This window comes from Canis lupus, chromosome 10 (assembly GCF_011100685.1).
Source record: "Canis lupus familiaris isolate Mischka breed German Shepherd chromosome 10, alternate assembly UU_Cfam_GSD_1.0, whole genome shotgun sequence".
Lineage (NCBI taxonomy): Eukaryota > Metazoa > Chordata > Mammalia > Carnivora > Canidae > Canis > Canis lupus.
Window position 1 is genome coordinate 34,156,758 of NC_049231.1, and position 19,566 is coordinate 34,176,323.

General features: G+C 42.3%; 1 protein-coding gene across 1 annotated transcript in view; it reads right to left on the bottom strand.

Annotated features, from left to right (window-relative positions):
- The window catches only part of C10H12orf75 (chromosome 10 C12orf75 homolog), a 36,965-nt gene that overhangs the window by 8,771 nt on the left and 8,628 nt on the right, over nt 1-19,566 (bottom strand). The window contains exon 2 of the mRNA XM_038550809.1: nt 15,698-15,722. Coding sequence (XP_038406737.1) covers nt 15,698-15,722 — 25 coding nt within the window. The remainder of the gene's footprint in view (nt 1-15,697; nt 15,723-19,566) is intronic.

Here is a 19,566-nt window from a genome sequence, read left to right on the forward strand (position 1 = left end):
GGTTCCTGAAAGGTCATTTCTTACTGATAAGAGAAGTGGACATTATCGTGGGGCAGTTCAAAACTAGGGTGTTGAGCTTAGCATACTGCTTAGCATTTACCAAGTCTTCAGAATTCTAATCCTCAGGACACCCAGGTGGCTCAGGGATTGAGTGTCTGCCTTCAGTGCAGGGCCTGATCCCAGGGTCCTGGGATCGAGTCCTGCATCAGGCTCCCTGCAGGGACCCTGCTTCTCCCTCTGCCTGTGTCTCTGCCTCTCTGTGTCTCTCATGAATAAATAAATAAAATCTTTAAAGAAAAAAAGAATTCTAATCCTTGGGGAAGTTCTCAAGTTTTGAAGAATGCCCTGGCTCTCAGAATATCTGGGCTGCCCCACCTGTACACCATTTTAAGGAATCACTGTGGGCTTTTTCTCCTCATAAAATGTATTTTGAAAGATTTTGTTATCAAACCACTTTAATAATTCATTTGCAGATATTTCCTTAGACATATTAGTGCCAAAGAGACCGTCTGATGAGCCTGGGATGACTGCAGTGTGGTGGAGGTGCTGTGTCCTCTGAACCAAAGGCAAATAAGTTTTACATTTTGGTAAGCCTGGGCAGCAGCTTCCCTTCCGGCACACTCCGCTTTCCATTCCATTTCTGAAGTAATGAACATAGTGTGTGGTCCTTCTTCAGCCCCGCTCATGCAGAACGCCAGTCTGGGAACCAGGATCAGGCCAAAGCATCCCCCACCATGGAGGAGTTTCTGTTTCTCACCGAGGACTTGATTATTTCTCTTTTCTGGTCACTACAGCTTAAGTGGGAAGGCAGTGTGGCTATTGTGAGGCCTGCAGCTGTCACTGCTGCTCAGTTACTAAATCTGTGCCCCAACCCAGGGACAGAAGTGGAAGGGAGGGCAGGACAGGAAGCCACACCTCCCCCGGCTTTGTGAGAACAGCAGCCAGGGACAGATGGTCAAAAAGGTCCTCGGAAACAGGCGTCGCTACCCTACATTCTGCCGGCACTAAAGCAGGGTAGTAAGGACAAAGACTAAGATGACTCCACCCTTGAACCTCTCCTTTGAGAGAAGAGCTGGAAGATGGAATGGCTGCATGCTAGAAAAGATGGACAATACACTGCAGGTGACCTGGAAGAGAGGGCAGTCTGCTTTACTGCGCTAAAAACACCCCTTAGGGGGCACCTGAGTGGCTCAGTCAGTTGAGAGTCCAATTCTTGATTTCAGCTGGGGTCATGATCTCAGGGTCCTGGGATTGAGCCCTGCGTCAGGCTCTGTGCTGGGCATAGAACGTGCTTGGGATTCTCTCTTTGCTCACTCACTCTCTCTCTCTCTCTCTATCTCTCTCTCATAAAACAAAAACAAACACCCCTCAGGAGCTAGTTGTTCCAAATATTTCTACAAACCTGGCCTACCCATAATCGCACTCCCTTAGAAAAGGAGCAAGTGCACACACATCAACCAGGGTGAGCCTCCTATCAGAGTAATCCATTCCCAAAGAATAGTTTTGAAACAGTTCAGGAGTCAATGCCCAGACCCCTACCACAGAGACACTGAAAACAGGAAAATGAACCCAAAATGAGAAAGAAATGTTGAGAATAGTGTTTCTACCAGGAGAATGAAAATGCAAAAAAAAAAAAAAAAAAAAAAAAAAAAAGCAGAGTTACAGGAGGTAAGGGACCAGCCACCATAACCAAATCACCTAAAAACAAGAGGTGAAAGGTAACTTTTACCAGTTCCCTGCCACCACCACCACCACCCCACCCCTCCCCGCCCCTGGCCCCACTTTTACCAGCAACGAGCCCCAGGCTGGGGACAAGGAGAGGAAAGGAAACCCCGCCCAAATTACCAAGGAGAGAAGAGTGATCTGGAGATGAAGATGCAGCATTTCAAGACAAATTCTGATCCAGCCAGGAAACCTGGGCTGAACTTTGGTGTCTACTGTCTGCTGTGGTCTCCCGCCTCCGAATCCTGCCCCTCCCCATACCTTGGGCTGCGGGGCTGGGACTCTGGAAAACACTCTCCTCTGTCATCGAGGTCCCCCATTACGTTCCACCAAAGGGGAGGCCAGAGAGACATAAGAGACATAAGTGCAAAAGGAGGGAAAGAGGGCTGCTCTTCCCAGCTTTGCTTGCTGTGCTGTCTGCATCACCCCAGCAGCTGGTTCCAGTTTCCAGAACAAGCCCTGGATGACAAAATTCAGATGTGACAGCACTGACCTGGCAGGGTGCCCCTAGCCCCACTGCCTCAGCATTCTGGGTCCCGTAGACTCCCTCTCCTCTATATCCTAGATTTTGATCACTCCAGTCTCTTTCCTTTGTCACTCCAGCCCGAGGAGTGGTAGCCACTTCCTGCTATGACCACCCCTAATTCCTCAGTCTCCCTCTTGTACACCCTCAATCCTCTGCGACCCACTGAACCAATTCTTCATAGTGAATTCTCTCTGCTAAAATAGCTAGTGTGTCTTTCTTTTCTTTGTCTGGACATTAATGATACATTAAGTGGTAGCAAGAAAGGGGTTTATTTCCCACCCCCGGGGTGAAGATGTCTTACCAAAGCAGCTGAAGCACTGGCTACTTGCTGTTTGTCAGGCCAATAATGTACTGGACCAGTATGATGTGCAGAAGGGTTATCGGTAAGATCAAGATATTGCAGAACAGAGGATGAGAGAAAGCAGGGGATCTATGGAACAGGTCAGAGGGTGACATATACTGTTGGTCACGCCAGGTAAAAGCAAACTGTTTCTGTAATCTTGCAAACCGGTTGAGAGAGAAAGTATTTGCCAACCAAAGGTTGCATAACAGGAGCTGGAGGCTATGCTGATTACTTTCAATTAAGACACTACACGTTAACTAGAAGCTGGAATCACCCCTTCATGGAGTTTACAATAATCAAAGTCACTGACTAAAATAAACCTGCCTTCTGCACAGGCCACACAGGCAAGTTAATTGGGGATGTGAGAAGTATCTCCATGCTTTCATTTTTTCAAGTCTCTCGTGCTGGCACTAATTTCTGCAACTCCAGGGAAGGAAATTTCCATGGGCTTCCACTTGGCCTTCCTGCCATGACAGCCGTGACTTCACAGGTTGGGGGGGCAATAGGTGGCTTCGGCCAGTTGCAAAATACGTCCCCTAATTATGAATTCAAGAACTAGGGATCCCTGGGTGGCACAGTGGTTTAGCGCCTGCCTTTGGCCCAGGGCGCAATCCTGGAGACCCGGGATCGAATCCCATGTCGGGCTCCCGGTGCATGGAGCCTGCTTCTCCCTCTGCCTATGTCTCTGCCTCTCTCTCTCTCTGTGTGACTATCAATAAATAAATAAAAAAATTTTTTTTAAAGTTAAAAAAAAAAAAAAAGAATTCAAGAACTAAGGGAAAGCCAGAGCACAGGTCTCCAGACTACAGGGCACAGTTTAATTAGCCGAATTTCCTGACTACCATAAGCCTGCCCATGGACTGGTGGGCCACAGTGGCATTTGGGGTCCTCAGATATTAACACCAATTCAAAACCGGTAGCTAGAAAGCTCTAACAGGTTCAAACACTTCCATTTGCTCTGGATACGACTGCTCCAGTAAATGGACACAAGTCCCTTTGAGGAAAACCTGGAGAAATAGCTACAGTACTTATGGTTGGCAGTGTTGAAAGTTCCCTCAAGGCAACATGGCCTCAACCACTGGGAGTCCGACTTGGGTCTGGAAACTGGGTTAAGTGGCTGTGCCTTTCCACTGTGGTGACTCAAGTTAGGCTTCTGGCTCACAGACCAGAAGTTTTTGTCTTATAAAAATATAGAGAGGGAGAAAATGAACCTTTAAAGGCTATCCTAATTTATCACCAGGGAGACTATAACCAACCAGCTATGATCAAAGTGCCTTCTAGGAGGAGCCCTTCAGCCTTTTCATCCCAACTCTGCTGCCCATAATGGTAAATGTCCTCACCTTGTCTCGGGTGGTTAAGTTCTACTGCTTGGTAGAAATTCTGTCCTCTGGGATCCCGTCATGCCCGGAGATAAAGAGCCCATCTCAGGGGTAGTGTCTCCTCAGCCACAGCCACCTTACAGAGGACCTCCAGCTTAGAGCCCATCAGGGACATCCTGTCACTAAGTGTTCCTCAAATTTCTCAAAGCCTTAGGGTAGGGAGCATCCTCAGCAGTGGGGAGCACATCATACTCAAGAAATTCACACCAACATTCCTATCTCCTTAAGCCTTTGGATTCCTTCCTCTGTGGCATCCCAGGAAAGTTCTGGCCTATTCTGCCCCTGGTCAGAGTGTAAGCTCATTGAGTCTGAGTTTGCCAACCAGGTTAATAAACCCATTGAGTCCCCACCATGCACTTAAATTATTAAATCCAGAATCTCTGATAAACACGAAACTATCAATAAATTCAGTCTAAATCAGTATATACTCCTTCCTCCTTGGTCTCTCACCCTTAGGATCCCATTTCCACAAACATGCCTTAGATTTCTGGTAATATAAACTATAAAATCCTGCAATTACGTTGCAATATAAGCTCATTCCTTTCAGGTCAGACTGTGTGTCTGTCCATTGGAAGCACACAGAGCACTGACTAGAGCCAGAAGGTGGGAAAGGGTGGCTGGAGTAGGTCTGGAGGACAGGCATCACCTAACACGGCCACCTCCCCAGGGGAGAAGACCCAACTCCACACTCCCCCCACCTAGCTGACCCATCCCCTTCCCAAAGGCACTCCTGGGAAAACTGGAAGCTTCTGGCTGGCAAAGATGGGGAAAGTTAAGTCAGCTTAGTTTCATCTCAATTCTAATTTAGGCCAGTCTAGTGCTCTCACAAGAGGAGTGAGAAGCTGAAGAGGCTAGAACAGCTGTCTCCAGCCAAACCAGGGGCTGAACAACTACAAAGTGCTCCCTACAAGATAGAACTGAATCTAAAACAGCTAACATAAATAAATAAATAAATAAATAAATAAATAAATAAATAAATAAAAATAAAACAGCTAACAGAGGGGCGCCTGAGTGGCTCAGTGGTTGAGCATCTGCGTTTGGCTTAGGTCATGCTCCCAAGGTCCTGAGATCAAGCTCCGTGTGGGGCCCCCTGCCTAGTGGGGTACCTGCTTCTACCTCCCCCTCTGCTGCTCCCCCTGCTTGTGGACTCTTACTCTCTCTGTTAAACGAGTAAAATGTTTTTTAAAAATTTTTTAATGTTTTAAATAAATAAAACCACTAACAGAAAAGCTCTTCCATTTGACATGATTTCAATGCCCCAAAACACAACAAGACAGAAAGTCACGGCTCCCTTCATTCCCGGTTTCCCCAGCTCAATAAAGAGTAATGAGAAGAAAGGAAAAGTTTGAAGAGGCAAGTAGGCTTTTTTTTTTTTTTTTTTTTTAATTCAGTGCTATAAGCAAACACTTACTTGAATAGGTTTAAGGGTCTGGAAAGGTCAAGATTTAAATAGAGTTTAATTCAACGGCTCAGGTTACAGATTCAAGTTCTTAGTCATGTGCACCTTAGTCTCAGTGGAGGGGCAGGTACATGAGCAATGGAAGGGGGTCTGGGGGAAGGGTCTAGAACTGGGAGCAAGGGTTCAGGGATCCACAAGGTTCATTTTGCAGTGGTGCCCAGGACCAAGGCTTATGTCTCCAGCGACAAGAGCAAAGTCATGCTAACAGGCTCGAATTAATTTTAAGTAGGGACTCCATTTTCTTTTTTTTAATATTTTATTTATTTATTCATGAGAGACACATGCCTCTCATGAGAGGCAGAGAGAGGCAGAGACACAAGGCAGAGGGAGAAGTAGGCTCCCCCATCGGGAGCCTGATGTGGGATTCGATCCCAGGACCCCGGGATCAACCTCTGAGCCAAAGGCAGAGATGCTCAACCACTGAGCTTCCCAGGCACCCCGGTGCTCCATTTTCTAGTTACATGTGAGCCACTACTCTACAGAGGGCGTGTGCAGGATGCACTTGTTTTCTCCGAAGGGAACACAACCGAAAGCCTGCTGGTAAGTGGCTTTCTCTGCTATCAAGAGAATGTTTTATTTCTGATCATTCACAGCATATGCAAATGTGTGGAAAGTGATGTAACATTTGAAAAAAATGTTAACAGTGAAATCATCTTAATCATAAGCTCACAACCCATCCTATGAGGAAAATCTTTTAAGCCACAAGAACCTTTCTAACTAACACGTGGAACATGTAGGAACAATTCTGGATCAGGTTTAAGAAATAACAGTGGGCATTTTATTAAAATAGGGTCTCCTTCTTGTGGGCAAAGATTTAGTTTCTTTTATCGAAGAATAGATGTTCGTGGAGAAAGAACATGTCGAGGGTGAAGCCACCCCTTGACACTCATGATAATTTCCTAGAGTAAGATGACAGGCTCTCGGGCTCTGACTCAGATTCTTGGTCATGGCATCAACAACGTTTGCAGAGACAAGTGTTACTGAGGGTGGACCACAAGTCAACATATTTCCCCCCACTTTGGAGATTATTGAAAAGATAAATCCTCTGTTGATAGTTAAAATGACACACCCATGCAGAGTAGTAGATTGTTTAGTAATCTCTATCTCACCAAAATTGACCTAACCCATGGCCCTCCCACAGGCATGTCAGAAAAAGAAGAAAAAAAAAACCAAAAAAAAAAAAAAAAAAAAAAACCCAGCCCACCAACGGCAACCACCACAATTAAGCTACAGTTGGATAACTTTAGGTTTCAAAACCCCTTTCTTATATCTCAGCATTTCCATCAAATACTTGTAGCCTGCTTCCTGTGAACTTGCTAAACCAGCAGGGTACTCTTCCTACACTTCTCAAATTCCCTCTGCTTCATGCCAGCTTTGTAGACCTTTCCTAAATGAACCAGAGCGACTGAATTTCTCTCTAAATATAAATAAGCTGTGACATTTGTAAAGTCAAGGTTTCAGAAAAATGAGCTGCCTCAAAGCCAGCTACATGTCTGTGGTTGCTCTGGGGCAGGTTGGCTCCCCTCTGCCCATTCTTTTTGCATTAATATATTTGTGAGTGCCTGTTTACAACCAAATATCCGAATAGAACACTTAAACCTTTTAGTTTACTACACTGTGATTGTCATCTTATCCATAGCTATCACATTAATTAAGAGAAACCTTATTTAGATTTACTCTATCAAACATAAGTCACTACATTTCCTTCCTCAGTAATACCTGGTTCAAAATATTTTTGTCACTATATTAGTTTGGTTTCTGGGTTGTATAAAATAGCTTTCCCAAGTGACCTAAAAAAAAAAAAAAAGTTTTGAAGGTAAAATAATGGAACCATGGCATGGATACATTATGTGTACTTTTAAGATCAAATATAGATGACAAGTATTAGCCCACCAGCAGCCAGCCACTCCAATTAGCATCTCCTGTTTCAGCCTGGCTATATAGCTTGCCTTAAAATCCACAAAGTTCTCATTTTCAGAACAAAATTGTCTTCCAGAACACACATAGTTATGTGACAAATGATTTATTTTTTACTTATTTATCAAGAAAAATGTTCTAAATATAGAGCTATTCTTATTAGCGATAATCTAAGAAGTAGAAAAACAGCATGCAGTCTTTTCTTTTTCCATATTTGCAGTGTCACTAAAGAGGCTAAGCTTATTTTGATTTGTAAACAATAAAATTTAATATGGAAATGTCTTAAGACCACGTACATAGCTCTAATTATTTTTAGTTGCCATTCACAATAATATTTTGGAATAGGCTTCTTAATTGACAATGTTTATTTCCTTGACACTACAGCTCTCCAGATAAGGTATAATCATTTAATTTTCTTTATAATATGTTCTCATGATGGCTCCTGCTTTTTTAGTGTGACCTCCAGCAATTCTGCCACGTAATTATGTAGGATTTGGGGCAGGATTAATATATTATCATTGACTATTTTGGACTATATGTAATCTCATTCATTTCTTCAAAATTCTAACATTCCTTTGGACAGTTATCTTTAAATCTCTCTCCTTGTATGAGCTCCTTGGCTAATATTGGTCCCTCTCTTCCAGAATGTATTAACTGGGAAATATGAATAACATTCACTCTTTGTACGGAGGCAATGGATCAAGAGCCAAACTGTGATTTCCCTACCCTCCTTCTGCTCTCCTTCTAAGAAGCACACGGTGCTCAGGATTATTTTGGCATTGGTGGCAGAAGCATCGTTTGCTAAGGACAGGAATGTTCTCTCCACCTCCTTACCTTAAGAAAACTTGCTTCTCCCTGATGGTATCACTTTTCTCAAAATATCCCAGTGTCTCCAAACAGGAGATGAAGCCGGCAGGCTCCCGATCTTCCCCCAGAACTCTTTCTGATGGGGCCGATTTCACCTTCACTCAAACCCTCTGCTCTGGGCATTGGAACCCCGCTATAGCAGCTTCCAACTGCACTAATGATTTTTGGCCCTGACTCAAAGGTTTTTCTTCTGAACCATCATTATCTTGGATAATTTTAAATTCAATGAAAATCACCCAATCGACCCTTGATTCACATTTTGCTGATTTCCTCTAATCCAACAACTTTTATTACTATGCTAATAACCCACCCACTCCCATGACTGCTCAGAGGAGCTTAGTTCCTGGATCGACTTCACCTCTGACATTTTACAGTAGACAATCTCACTCCCTGAAGGGGAAAAAAATCATCCTTCCAATCTTCCCCTCCCACCCTCATCCCCAAGAAGCCTCCAGTCCAGCCACCCTCCTGCTCTCCCCATCCATCAGCCCCACAAGGCTTGCCCTCTCTAGCATGAGCCTTGCACTTGCTGGTCACTACCAGTCTCTCTGTGTGTGGGCATGGACCCACCTATCTGTTTTCTTTCTTTCGGTTCCTATTGCACTGGCTCTACTAAGGACTATCTGACTGTGTACTGATGGGCAAACAATGGGTCTGTGTAATTCCTAACTGCAGCTATGTACTGATTCTCCTACGTCGGATATTCATGGCCAAGCCTCTGCCAAGCCTCTTCAACGACACCTAAAACATCTAATAATTATTCTAGCTGCCACCTATGGGTAGCAGCAAAGCACAATGCCAAGTATTACACCGGGATAAAATATACTGTACCAATAACCATCACAACCCCTTGAGCAGTTACTTAACCTCTCCGTGCCCCATCTCTTCACTTGTAAAATGAAACAGCATTACTGTCTCCACCAGATTGTCATGGGTATCGAATGAGATAAGGTAGTATCTGGAAATCACCATGTGGGTTATAGTCCTCAATAAAGGTGAGCTCTAGTAACAGAATGATGATGGCAATGATGAAGATGGTTGTCCTGTACACCTACAATTATCCCAATTTCACAGCTAAGATTACTGAGGACGCAATATCACATAGCTAGTAAATGGTCATAGGAAGTTTAAATGCAGGTCTCACTGCTTCCAAAATACATGGTTTTTCAAATGCTACTTCCACACCATCCTCCTCAACCTCCTGCTACTTCACAGAGGAGGAGCCAGCCCATCAGATACCCTCAGGTTTGTAACAAGGACTAGAGGGCTCAGCTGACAGGCGCACTGGACATAAGAAATCCATAAAGAGTTCCAAGGACATTCAAAATGAAAGATTCATAATTTCATTTTATTTAAATGCACCACTTCTAGTGTGTTTTGTTAACTCATTCTGAGATATTCTTTTCTATGGTCACTACCTTCCATAACAACGTAACTGCCTCGTCAAGAAAAGAATCTTCATGAAATGTCACCATACAAGTTTTAAGTGAAAGAAATATTTGAATTACCTGTTTAAACTGAGTGGTGATGATCTTTTATTTTCAACAGCAAACGTTAAATTAGTGTCAAGTTATTTAATATTGTTTCTTAAAAAAATGTAATGTTCCTATAAATATCGCTTGAAATTTAAATAAAGAGGGTTTTGGTTTTTTTTTTTTAATAGCATGAAAATTGACCTACTGCAGAACATACTTTTCCACCTGCCCAGTCTTAAGTGCTTCCCATTTGGGTAACAGCATCTGGATCTGTCTTTAGAATCGGGACCACCACTTCCCCAGGCTTTGACCATATGGTCAGGGTGGAGGTAATAATGTTGATTGGCTCCTGAGATGGGCACATCCTGGCCAAGGCCTAACCAATAAGAAGCCCACATTCCGCTGGCTCATTGGCTGACCCCAAGGGAGGCATATGGTCTCACGCTGTGGCAGGGAGATCCCTAATCCTAGGACTTTTGTTCACACTATTAGGAAAGAAAAGCTCTTTTCCCACAGGAATTATTAAGGCTGATAAGAGATAAGAGATGACCATCTCCATTACCAAGTGGGGAAAGTGTCCTAAGAATGGAGCCCGAAACAGGAAAGCAGAAATGAGTTTCTTCCTGTCATTTGATCACCTGGATCCAGCTGTGACTGGGGCCAAGCCCCTGGAGCTTTTCCATTACACATGCCAATAAATTCCTTTTTGTTTGTTTAGGCCAGTTTACGCTGGACTTCTGCCATTTCCAACCAAAAATATCCCAATGCAACTTATTTGTGCCAAGTAGCTAAGATAATTCACTGAAATAAAATAAAAGCCTGGTTGATTTTTCCAGGTTCGTAAAAGCAGCCAAATGTCATCACATTAAATTTACATCTATTTTGTTTTGCATATTACAGCACTGTGATTTAATTTCGAAGAGACAGAGGCAGAGAGAAAAAGAAAGGCTCACTCCCTGATACGCATGAGTCTGTGTTATGGTGGTTAAATTTCTATACAAGCATACTTCAGAGATACTGTAGGCTAGGTTCCAGACCCCGGCCATAACATCAATATCACAGTAAAGTGAGTCACATGAAGTTTTTGGTTTCCCAGTGCATATAAAAGCTTTGTTTACACTGTACCATAGTTTATTAAGTGTATAATAACGTTGTCTACAAAAACAATGTAGATTCCTTAATTAAAAACTACATTATTGCTAAAAAATGCTAACAATCCTCTGTGCTTTCAGCACGTCATAATCACTGATCACCGATGTTATGTTATGATCATCATAACAACTGTAACAATGAAGAAGTTTGAAGTATTGTGAAAATCACCAAAACATGCCACAGACATGAAGTGAGCAAATGCTATTGGGAAAATGGCACCAGGAGACTTGACTTGCCTGATGCAGGGGTGACACAAAGCTTCAATTTGTGAAAAATGTGTTATCTGCAAAGCGTAGAAGTGGAGCGCCATAAAAGGAGGATATGCCCGTACATCTTCACCCCTGCCACCCGCCTCATCTCAAATTTCTAAGGTTAACATTCTAAGTTGCTGAGCCTCCCCACCTATTCTGGGATCCACTCCTCGCAGGTGACCCCTCCCCAAACTACCCTCTGTGCTTCTTACTCCACTGGTTCCTACCCTCAAGTCCACAGATGTGTAAAAAATAAACAAAAAAGGCAAAACAAATTTCCATACACAAAATCATCCATACACACAACAGGGCAGAAGAAATAAAAGAAATGAAGAAATGCAAGAAAATCATGTAAAATGTTAATGGTGGCTATCTCTGGTGGGAGATACTAGCCAATTTTTTTCTTTAAAAATTTTTTCTCCAAAATTTCTAGGTATTCCTTTTTTAACAGAAATATATTCTTGAGGACAGCCCTGGTGGTGCAGCGGTTTAGCACTGCCTGCAGCCCAGGGCGTGATCCTGGGGACCCTGGATCAAGTCCCATGTCAGGCTCTTTGCATGGTGCCTGCTTCTCTCTCTGCCTGTGTCTCTGCCTGTCTCTGTGTGTGTGTGTGTCTCTATGAATAAATAAATAAAGTCTTTAACAAAAAAAAAAAAAAAAGAAATATATTCTTGAAAATATGCTACTTTTTTTGGTAACTTTTTTTTACAAGTTTTTACTGAAATTCCAGTTAGTGACCATACAGCGTAATGTTAGTCTCAGGTGTACCATACAATGATTCAACATGGCCATCCAACAGCTTCTCCAACCTGCTAGCGTCCCTCCCTCCCTTGATGGCAAACATGGTAAATGCGAGGCCATGCACCGCTTCCACTCTGACTCAACTACTCCTCACAACACTTGCTGGAAACCACCATCCCCTAAGTGACCAGTGTCGGCATCGCACCCCGCCAGTGGCTTCCCTTCCCCTTTTAGCCCATCTGACCTCTTTGGATTGTCGGCCACCCCTCCTGTTGGCTCAGGTTCAAAACCACAGCGTCATCCTTCCTTCCCCATTCTGTCATTCAGCAAATCTTAATCATATTCCAAGCGGACTCTGAACACGTCCGCTCTTCTCCTTCCCACTACTGCTGTCTGCAGTCTGCCCCGCTCGTGGCCTCAGCCCCTGCCCTTCCTGGGCCTCACCCTTCCCCAATCTCACACACTGCACTGCTTTGGGAACGGTCACCTTAAAGCTCAAACATAATCGTTGCATTCTCCTGCCTTGAAATTCCTAATGGCTCTAAATGTGTACAATATCCAGTGGAATTACTGGCCCGGCACCACAGGCCCTTCACAAGCCAGCTCCAGCCCCTGGGCCTCATCCTTCATCTCTGCTGAGCATGCCCCACGGGCTCCAGAACAAACTGACAGGCTCCTAGAAGAGCTGAGGCTCACCTGCACCCCTGTGCCTCTGGTCATGCTCTTTCCTCTGCTCTGGGCTTCCATTCTTCCCTTCTCTGCACAAACTCTTATTCATCCCTCAAGACCCAAACCGGCATTAAATTCTGACTATTTTGATAATTAGAACTTATCACACTGTATTTTAGACCCCAGTAGATACTAACCTACTTAAGGCCAGAGGTATCATTTTCTCTGTTATTATAATCTGGCTTCCTGCCTATAGAAAATTGGCCAAAAAAAAAAAACACAAAGAGGAGAGAGATACTAAAAATCACATATCTCCCCTAGAGAATGGATTTTGTGTTACATTTAGAGAGTGATTATATTATTTGTTTCTTCCAAAATTTACCAGAATTCACCCCACAAAAGACTTACGTTGCCTGTATAATATGGTGATCACCCTTTGTGAAGTTCTGTACTCAGCACCCATTATGTGATTTTGGCCACTTTTTTTGGTTTGGGATCAGTCTCTCTAGGTTAAAAAAGAAATTTTTAAATCTTCAAAATAAAAAGTTTCAATTGTCTTAATTTCTTAGCTCCCTATTCACTCATAGTCAAGATTTATAGATCTACACCTTCTACTTCACATAAAAAAAGAACATGTTTGAATATACCTTTTGTGCAAGAAAAAATAATACTATAATTAATATTCTTTAACTTTTTCTAGTTTACTACATTTATTTCTAAAAGGGTCAATTATTAAATAAAACTATGTCTTCGTAATACATACAATGAGGTATATATAGTCACAAATAAATTGAAATCTGGAGAATTCAGGATTTCAAAAAGTAATTAAATGGCATCTTACATTGTGGAATAGTTAATTTCATTGACCAAGGCATCACTCAATTTTATTAGAAATGTCCATGCTTCGGGACACCTGGGTGGCTCAGTGGTTGAGCATCTGCCTCCGGGTCAAGTGGTGATCCTGGGGTCCCAGGATCGAATCCTACATCTGGCTCCCCTCAAAGGGCCTGCTTCTCCCTCTGCCTGTGTCTCTGCCTCTCTCTGTGTGTCTCTCATGAATAAATAAATAAAACCTTTAAAAAAGAAAAAAGAAATGTCCATGCCTCTAAAAGAAAGAAGTCAAGACATCAATCTCTCCTTGAATAGAAACAATGGGATTCATTCAGCAACTGTTCATTAAATACCACGTTCAAAACACAGTATTAATAAATAACTATGAGAGACACTGAGATGAGTAAGACATTTCACTTCCTTCACTACCCAAGAGGGACAAGAAGATAAATAACTAATAAAAGCTCAATATGATGTGTCATAAGAAAGGTTCAAAACGCTATGAAAGTTCAAAAGAAAAAGACATTCTATCCAATTAAGAGCTCCAAGAAATTCTTCTTGCAAAGAACAAGGTATAAGCCCTGAAGAATTGATAGCAATTTTTACAAACAGAATTGAGAAAAATGCCATTCCAGGCAGAGGGAACAGCAACAACAGAGACAGAACATGGGAGGTCAGTGTGAGCCCCTCAGTGGTCTCATGGTGCAGGACTTCAGTTCATTTCTTGTCCTCGGCCTTGCTCACGCTGATTGCAGTGCTTCCCTCCACCTCATGCACAATCTGTCAAATACAGACTAAAAGCATAAATGGCCTTCTTTTTCCCAGAGGATTCTGGGCTCAGTCCAACAGGCAATGGAGAATAATTGCAAGTTTTTGAGCAGAGGTCGTACCAGGGCAGGGGAATGCTTGAGGAAATGAATCTGGCAACAATGTACAGAAATGGAAGGGAGAAACGCCTGGGGGTTTCAGTGGCTGAGCATCTGCCTTCGGCTCAAGGCCTGATCCTGCGGTCCTGGGATCAAGTCCCACACCCGGCTCCCTGCAGGGAGCCTGCTTCTCCCTCTGCCTGTGTCTCTGCCTCTCTCTTTGTGTGTCTCTCATAAATAAATGAAAGAAAGAAAGAAAGAAAGAAAGAAAGAAAGAAAGAAAGAAAGAAAGAAGAAAAAGAAAGAAAGATGGAAAGGGAGAGGCTGATGGAGACCCAGACACTGCAATGAGAGAAATAAGGTAAGGATGCTGAACTAGTTGTTGCTACATGTCTTGATAATAAACTCAAATACTACAACCAGAAGTTTGAACAATGTATATTGCTTCTTGGGTACCTAAAATCCCATAGAAAATATTTACTTAACTCTTGGGAAAACTTACAGTACATTCTAATCTTCTCTGAATTCCTCTTTTATTAATAATAATAATTATTATTAATAAAAATAATAAATCTGTTTTTGACATTTGACTACTGACAGCTTTCAAGTCCCACCACCCTTGCTTCTGCCTCACTTCAGTGCAAGCTAAGAATGCTGGGGAAGTCCTTCCTTTGTGCTGGTGGGGACGATAAAACCATGCAAACCTCTCCCCATGCACAGGAGCCCTCAACCAGGCCCACTCAGTATGAAATCTTTGGACCCTCCTTAGCGTGTGTGTGTGTGTGTGTGTGTGTGGTAACATCAGTATTAACATCCAAACCGACTATGGGTGGGTAGGGCAGGGGTCCATCCACTCTCCATGGAGTAACCACAAACTCTTAGTGAACTACTACAATGTCCTTACTGTCCTAGTTTAAGGGTAGAAAGATGCAGAGAAGGGGCAGGACTGAACTACTGGAAGGGCTCCTGAGTTCCAGAAACATCTTGGGAGATGGATGCCCCTTGATTAAATGTCCTGTGATGTAAATATCAACTCAATATTGACAATGTTGGATGGTCATATACATTCACTCAAATATCTAATCATCGACTTTAAGACAATTCAGTGCGTGTTTGGCCCGTGCTCGCTCCAGCCTCTCCCGGCTGGCTAAGCTGACACATAGTCAGAGGAGCTGTGTGCTCAATTAATTCTCCCACATCCATTTGCTTTCACTTAGAAGAAATCTTAGCCTAAGTTGGGAAGAAAGCACAAGTAAATGTTTCCCTTGCTTAAGGTTCTGAATTACAGTGCAAATGAAAGGCAGAATAAATAATAAAGCAGTGATATTCTTCAAACAGCACTTGAGTTATGGACTAGATGATAATCCTGATTTTTGCATAATATAGCATGTATTCCCATATCTTTTCAGGTATACCTACATATACCAAAAGGTCATGATCATGAAAAACAGTGTCTTCCTCAAAAAGAGTTTAGAAAATCATAATATTAACTACTTACGCATCTTTAGCTGCTCCTGCAGGGCCTGGAGAAGGAAAAAAGGTTTGCATTATTGTGATAGAAGTAATACAAAAATGTGAAGCCCAATATCCATCTAAAATAATGTTCTAGAAGAAACAAATTGAAAATATGCATTTTAAAAAGATCATTTCAAAAGAAAAAAAGAGTAGGAAAAAATCATTACATTCAAATCTTAAGTTTTGAATTTATTCTGCCCATTTTTAACAATTCCCATAAGTTATAAGGTATCGGCTCTGGAAGGGATTTTACAGATCACCTAATCCAATCCCTTTGTTTTACAGACAAACTGACCAAGATGGGAAATACATACATTTTAAGTCACACACCTCCTATACCAGTGTCCACATGGCCTTGTTCTAAGTCATACTGAGCACTAAGTCACAACGTAAAATTACAAGACAAAACGGAGGTGATATCCTCAGAAAATTAGAAGTCTTAGGATACCAGCCTAGCTCCAAAGGGAGTCACATGCATTTCTAACTCTGTTCCTATTTGCTACTGAACTCCATCCCCATCTCTGCTTCCCACCCACAGACCAAAAACAACCCATCTCTTTCAGACTCCATTCCTATCACTCATCACAGATTCTCGGTCACAACATGCTCCATCCCATGTTCGCACTCCCTCCTCCAACTGTCCTCATCTGAGCCACACAGAACTCGGTTCCAACTTGCCCAGGTACATAACATTAAGTGTCTTTTACTCTCTTAAAACCTCACTTCCCTCTTTGTGTCAAATGAGGATAGTTAAGAGTATCTTTCTCGAAAGTTAATATACAACAGAGAGAATAAATAGAACCACTGCTAAGAGAGTGGGGAGGACACTGAGGATGTGGGGCTCATGCACATCTTCTGTCCCAAATTCTCAGAATTTTTTTGCTGAACTCAGCTAAAAAGCTAAGGTGTCGACACTTATGTCATAATAGACATAAGCAGACTTTCTAACATCAGTGCTAGCAGTCAATCACACATAGTTTAACGTAACTGTACTTAAACCATGACCAATCTTTTATGCAAGTCTTCTCTTTCCTCTTTAAAAACTCTAACCTCCTTTGTCTCTCCAGAGCATGTTTTCAATTTTGGTCAAATCCTCTGTCTCCTCAATTGCAATCCCTAAGACCCCAAATAAATGCACATATTCAATTCTGCAGCTTGCAGTTTTGTCTTTTGTTATTTGACATTACTGTGAAGACTTTTTAAAAAAATGCATGTCAACACCTAACACAAACTGACACATAAAAACAGCTCAATAAGTTATTATTATTAGCAGTCAATTTAATGAAAAATTAATACCTCAATTTCCATATGGGAATTAAAATAACCTCTGTCCAAGCTACACAGATGTGAAAATAAAGAAAGATGTGCTACAAAGTAAGCAAATAAGCCTGCAGGAAAGGCTAGTGCCAAAACTGCAAAGACTATACCCTGGTGATATTAATTTAAGATCTGTAGTACTGCAAATTCACATCAAAGGATAAAGATAATCAAGACTATGTCTCAAACAAATTCCTCAAGGCTCTGACCAAACCTCAACTTTGTAACAAACCTTGTTCCTTTCTTTAGGGAAGACTAACATTTCTATGTCACAACTATCATTAAAATTATATAAATAAAAACTTCTTTGGGGCGCCTGGGTGGTGTAGGCAGTTGAGTGTCTGACTCGTGGTTTCAGTTTTCAGCTCAGGTCATGATCTTGGGGTTCTGGGATCAAGCCCCGAGTTGGGCCCTGCACCCAGTATAGAGTCTGCTTGAGATTCTCTCTTCTTCCCCCTCTGCCCCTCATGGTCAGGCCGTCTCTGTCTGTCTCTCTCTCTCTCTTTAAATAAATTTTAAAAATCATTAAATAAATAAATAAATAACTGCTTTGGAATCAGAGATAATAAAACCAAAAAATAAAAAAAGCTAAAATTAAAAAAAAAACATCTTAACATAAGAACAGAGGGCTGTTTTGTTAGGAAAAAATAAGCAAAGGATTAATGTTACCAAAAACCCATGCAGATGAATGCTTTATTCCAAGGTCAAAACAAGCATCAGAACCTGGAACAAAGTCTAGAAAGAAGGTAATATCCTGATTTTTGTATTTTCACATTCATGCAAAAGTACAGAGAATGTTTTGGGGTTTTGTTGTGGGCCGGGGACAGGAGAGCCAGAGGCGTCAGAAACTTTGATTCTGTAAGGTTTTACACAGGGAAGAGAGCAGAGGTTGTAATGAGACCCGTGAGTCCTCAGCAGAGCTGAAGGGCCACCTAACACGGTCCACAGGGTGAACAGAGGGCACAGAAGCCACCCCCCAACCCCCACCCGACCCCCCCCCCCCCCACACACACACACACACACACACACACGGCTCTGGGAGGGCCCCAGAGTGGTAGGGAAAGAGCAGGGGGAGGGGGGTGTGCAAACACCGACACCAAGTCCCTGCTCAGATCATTCATCCAAAGGTCAGGAAATCGCTGCTTCAGTTTCTAGTACTGGGCAGATAGAGGCACCGGAGAAGACAAGGCAGTAACATGTGCATTAACTTGTTTCAAAACAGCAACACGCAGTGTAAGGAGCAGGAGCACCGATTTTAATCAGCCACCAGGAACCCTCCATTCACCGCCCCCAACTGCCCTGGGCTCCAGGCACCCTCACAGCGGCTTCCTGGCAGGGATCAGCTCCTCGCATCCCAGTAGGCCCCAGGCAGATGCCTGGTCACTTCCAAATGGAAGTCAGCACACCATTTCTTCTGTTCCCAAATGTCCCTCATTGAAAGGGGACTATCTATTTCATAAGCGCAGGGGTGCGGTGGGCAAAAATGTCAGAAACGCCACATCCAATATACACGTGATTGTAATATGTGCTCCTTTTTTTATTTTAAGGGAAGAAAATGTGCATCTTAGAAGCAAGGTAGCATGGTATTAATGATAAGCTTACAACCAGGACAGGTAGAAGAAGACGCCCCAAAACACAACCTCTCAGAGTGGGAGAAAATGTGTCATTGTTGGAAACCCTCGGCATAACCATCAGGCATACAAAATGTAAAATATCTTTGTTTTCCAAAAATAAAAGATAATAAAATTAATAGAAATAGAAGAAAAATCATTATTACCCTCACTACAACCTTGTAATCACACTTCACCTATATATTGATTGTAATTAAGAAATCTCTACTCTAGAGAATTTATGCAAAAAAAAAAAACACTTTTATCTAGAACAATTCAGATAGTGGCAAAATCCCATTTGCCTGAAATTGTGTTTATGGTTCATGTGGTATATCCTTTGCTAAACAAATATTTACAATGGTATCTAATTCCTTCCAGGCCCCTGGGATAGACCATTGATTCCTGTTAGCACCACTTCATTTCCTGCCAAAATGACTCTTGACTGTTTAAACACAGCCTGATGCATTACTATAATGGCCTCAGAAGAAACAGAGATGGGGAAAAGGCAACAATGCTCATCATAGAATGAAAGCACCACAAAGTATGTAAGACTAAAGATTTGATGACTCTTTTCCAAAACTGTATAAAGGATGATAATTTTAAGTATCTTCCTAAAAAAGAGACGGGGCAAAGGTTTATTCTCAGAAAAGTATTATATGCAGTTTCAGTGACAAAAGAAATAATAATAATTATAAATGGTTAGGGGTCTGTAAGGAAGAACATTTCCTTCTGAAAGTAGGAAACAGTTAAACATTGTTGGTTGTTCAAAGCAGCACTTCACCAAGACTGTGTATATGTTCTACTTTACACCTTTCAAAAGATTTTAATATTTTGTTAATGAGTCTCAAAGTCAAAAGTCTCAGTCACTCAAAATTGCATGGCAAGGGGCGCTTGGGTAGTACAGTAGGTTACCGGTCTGACTCTT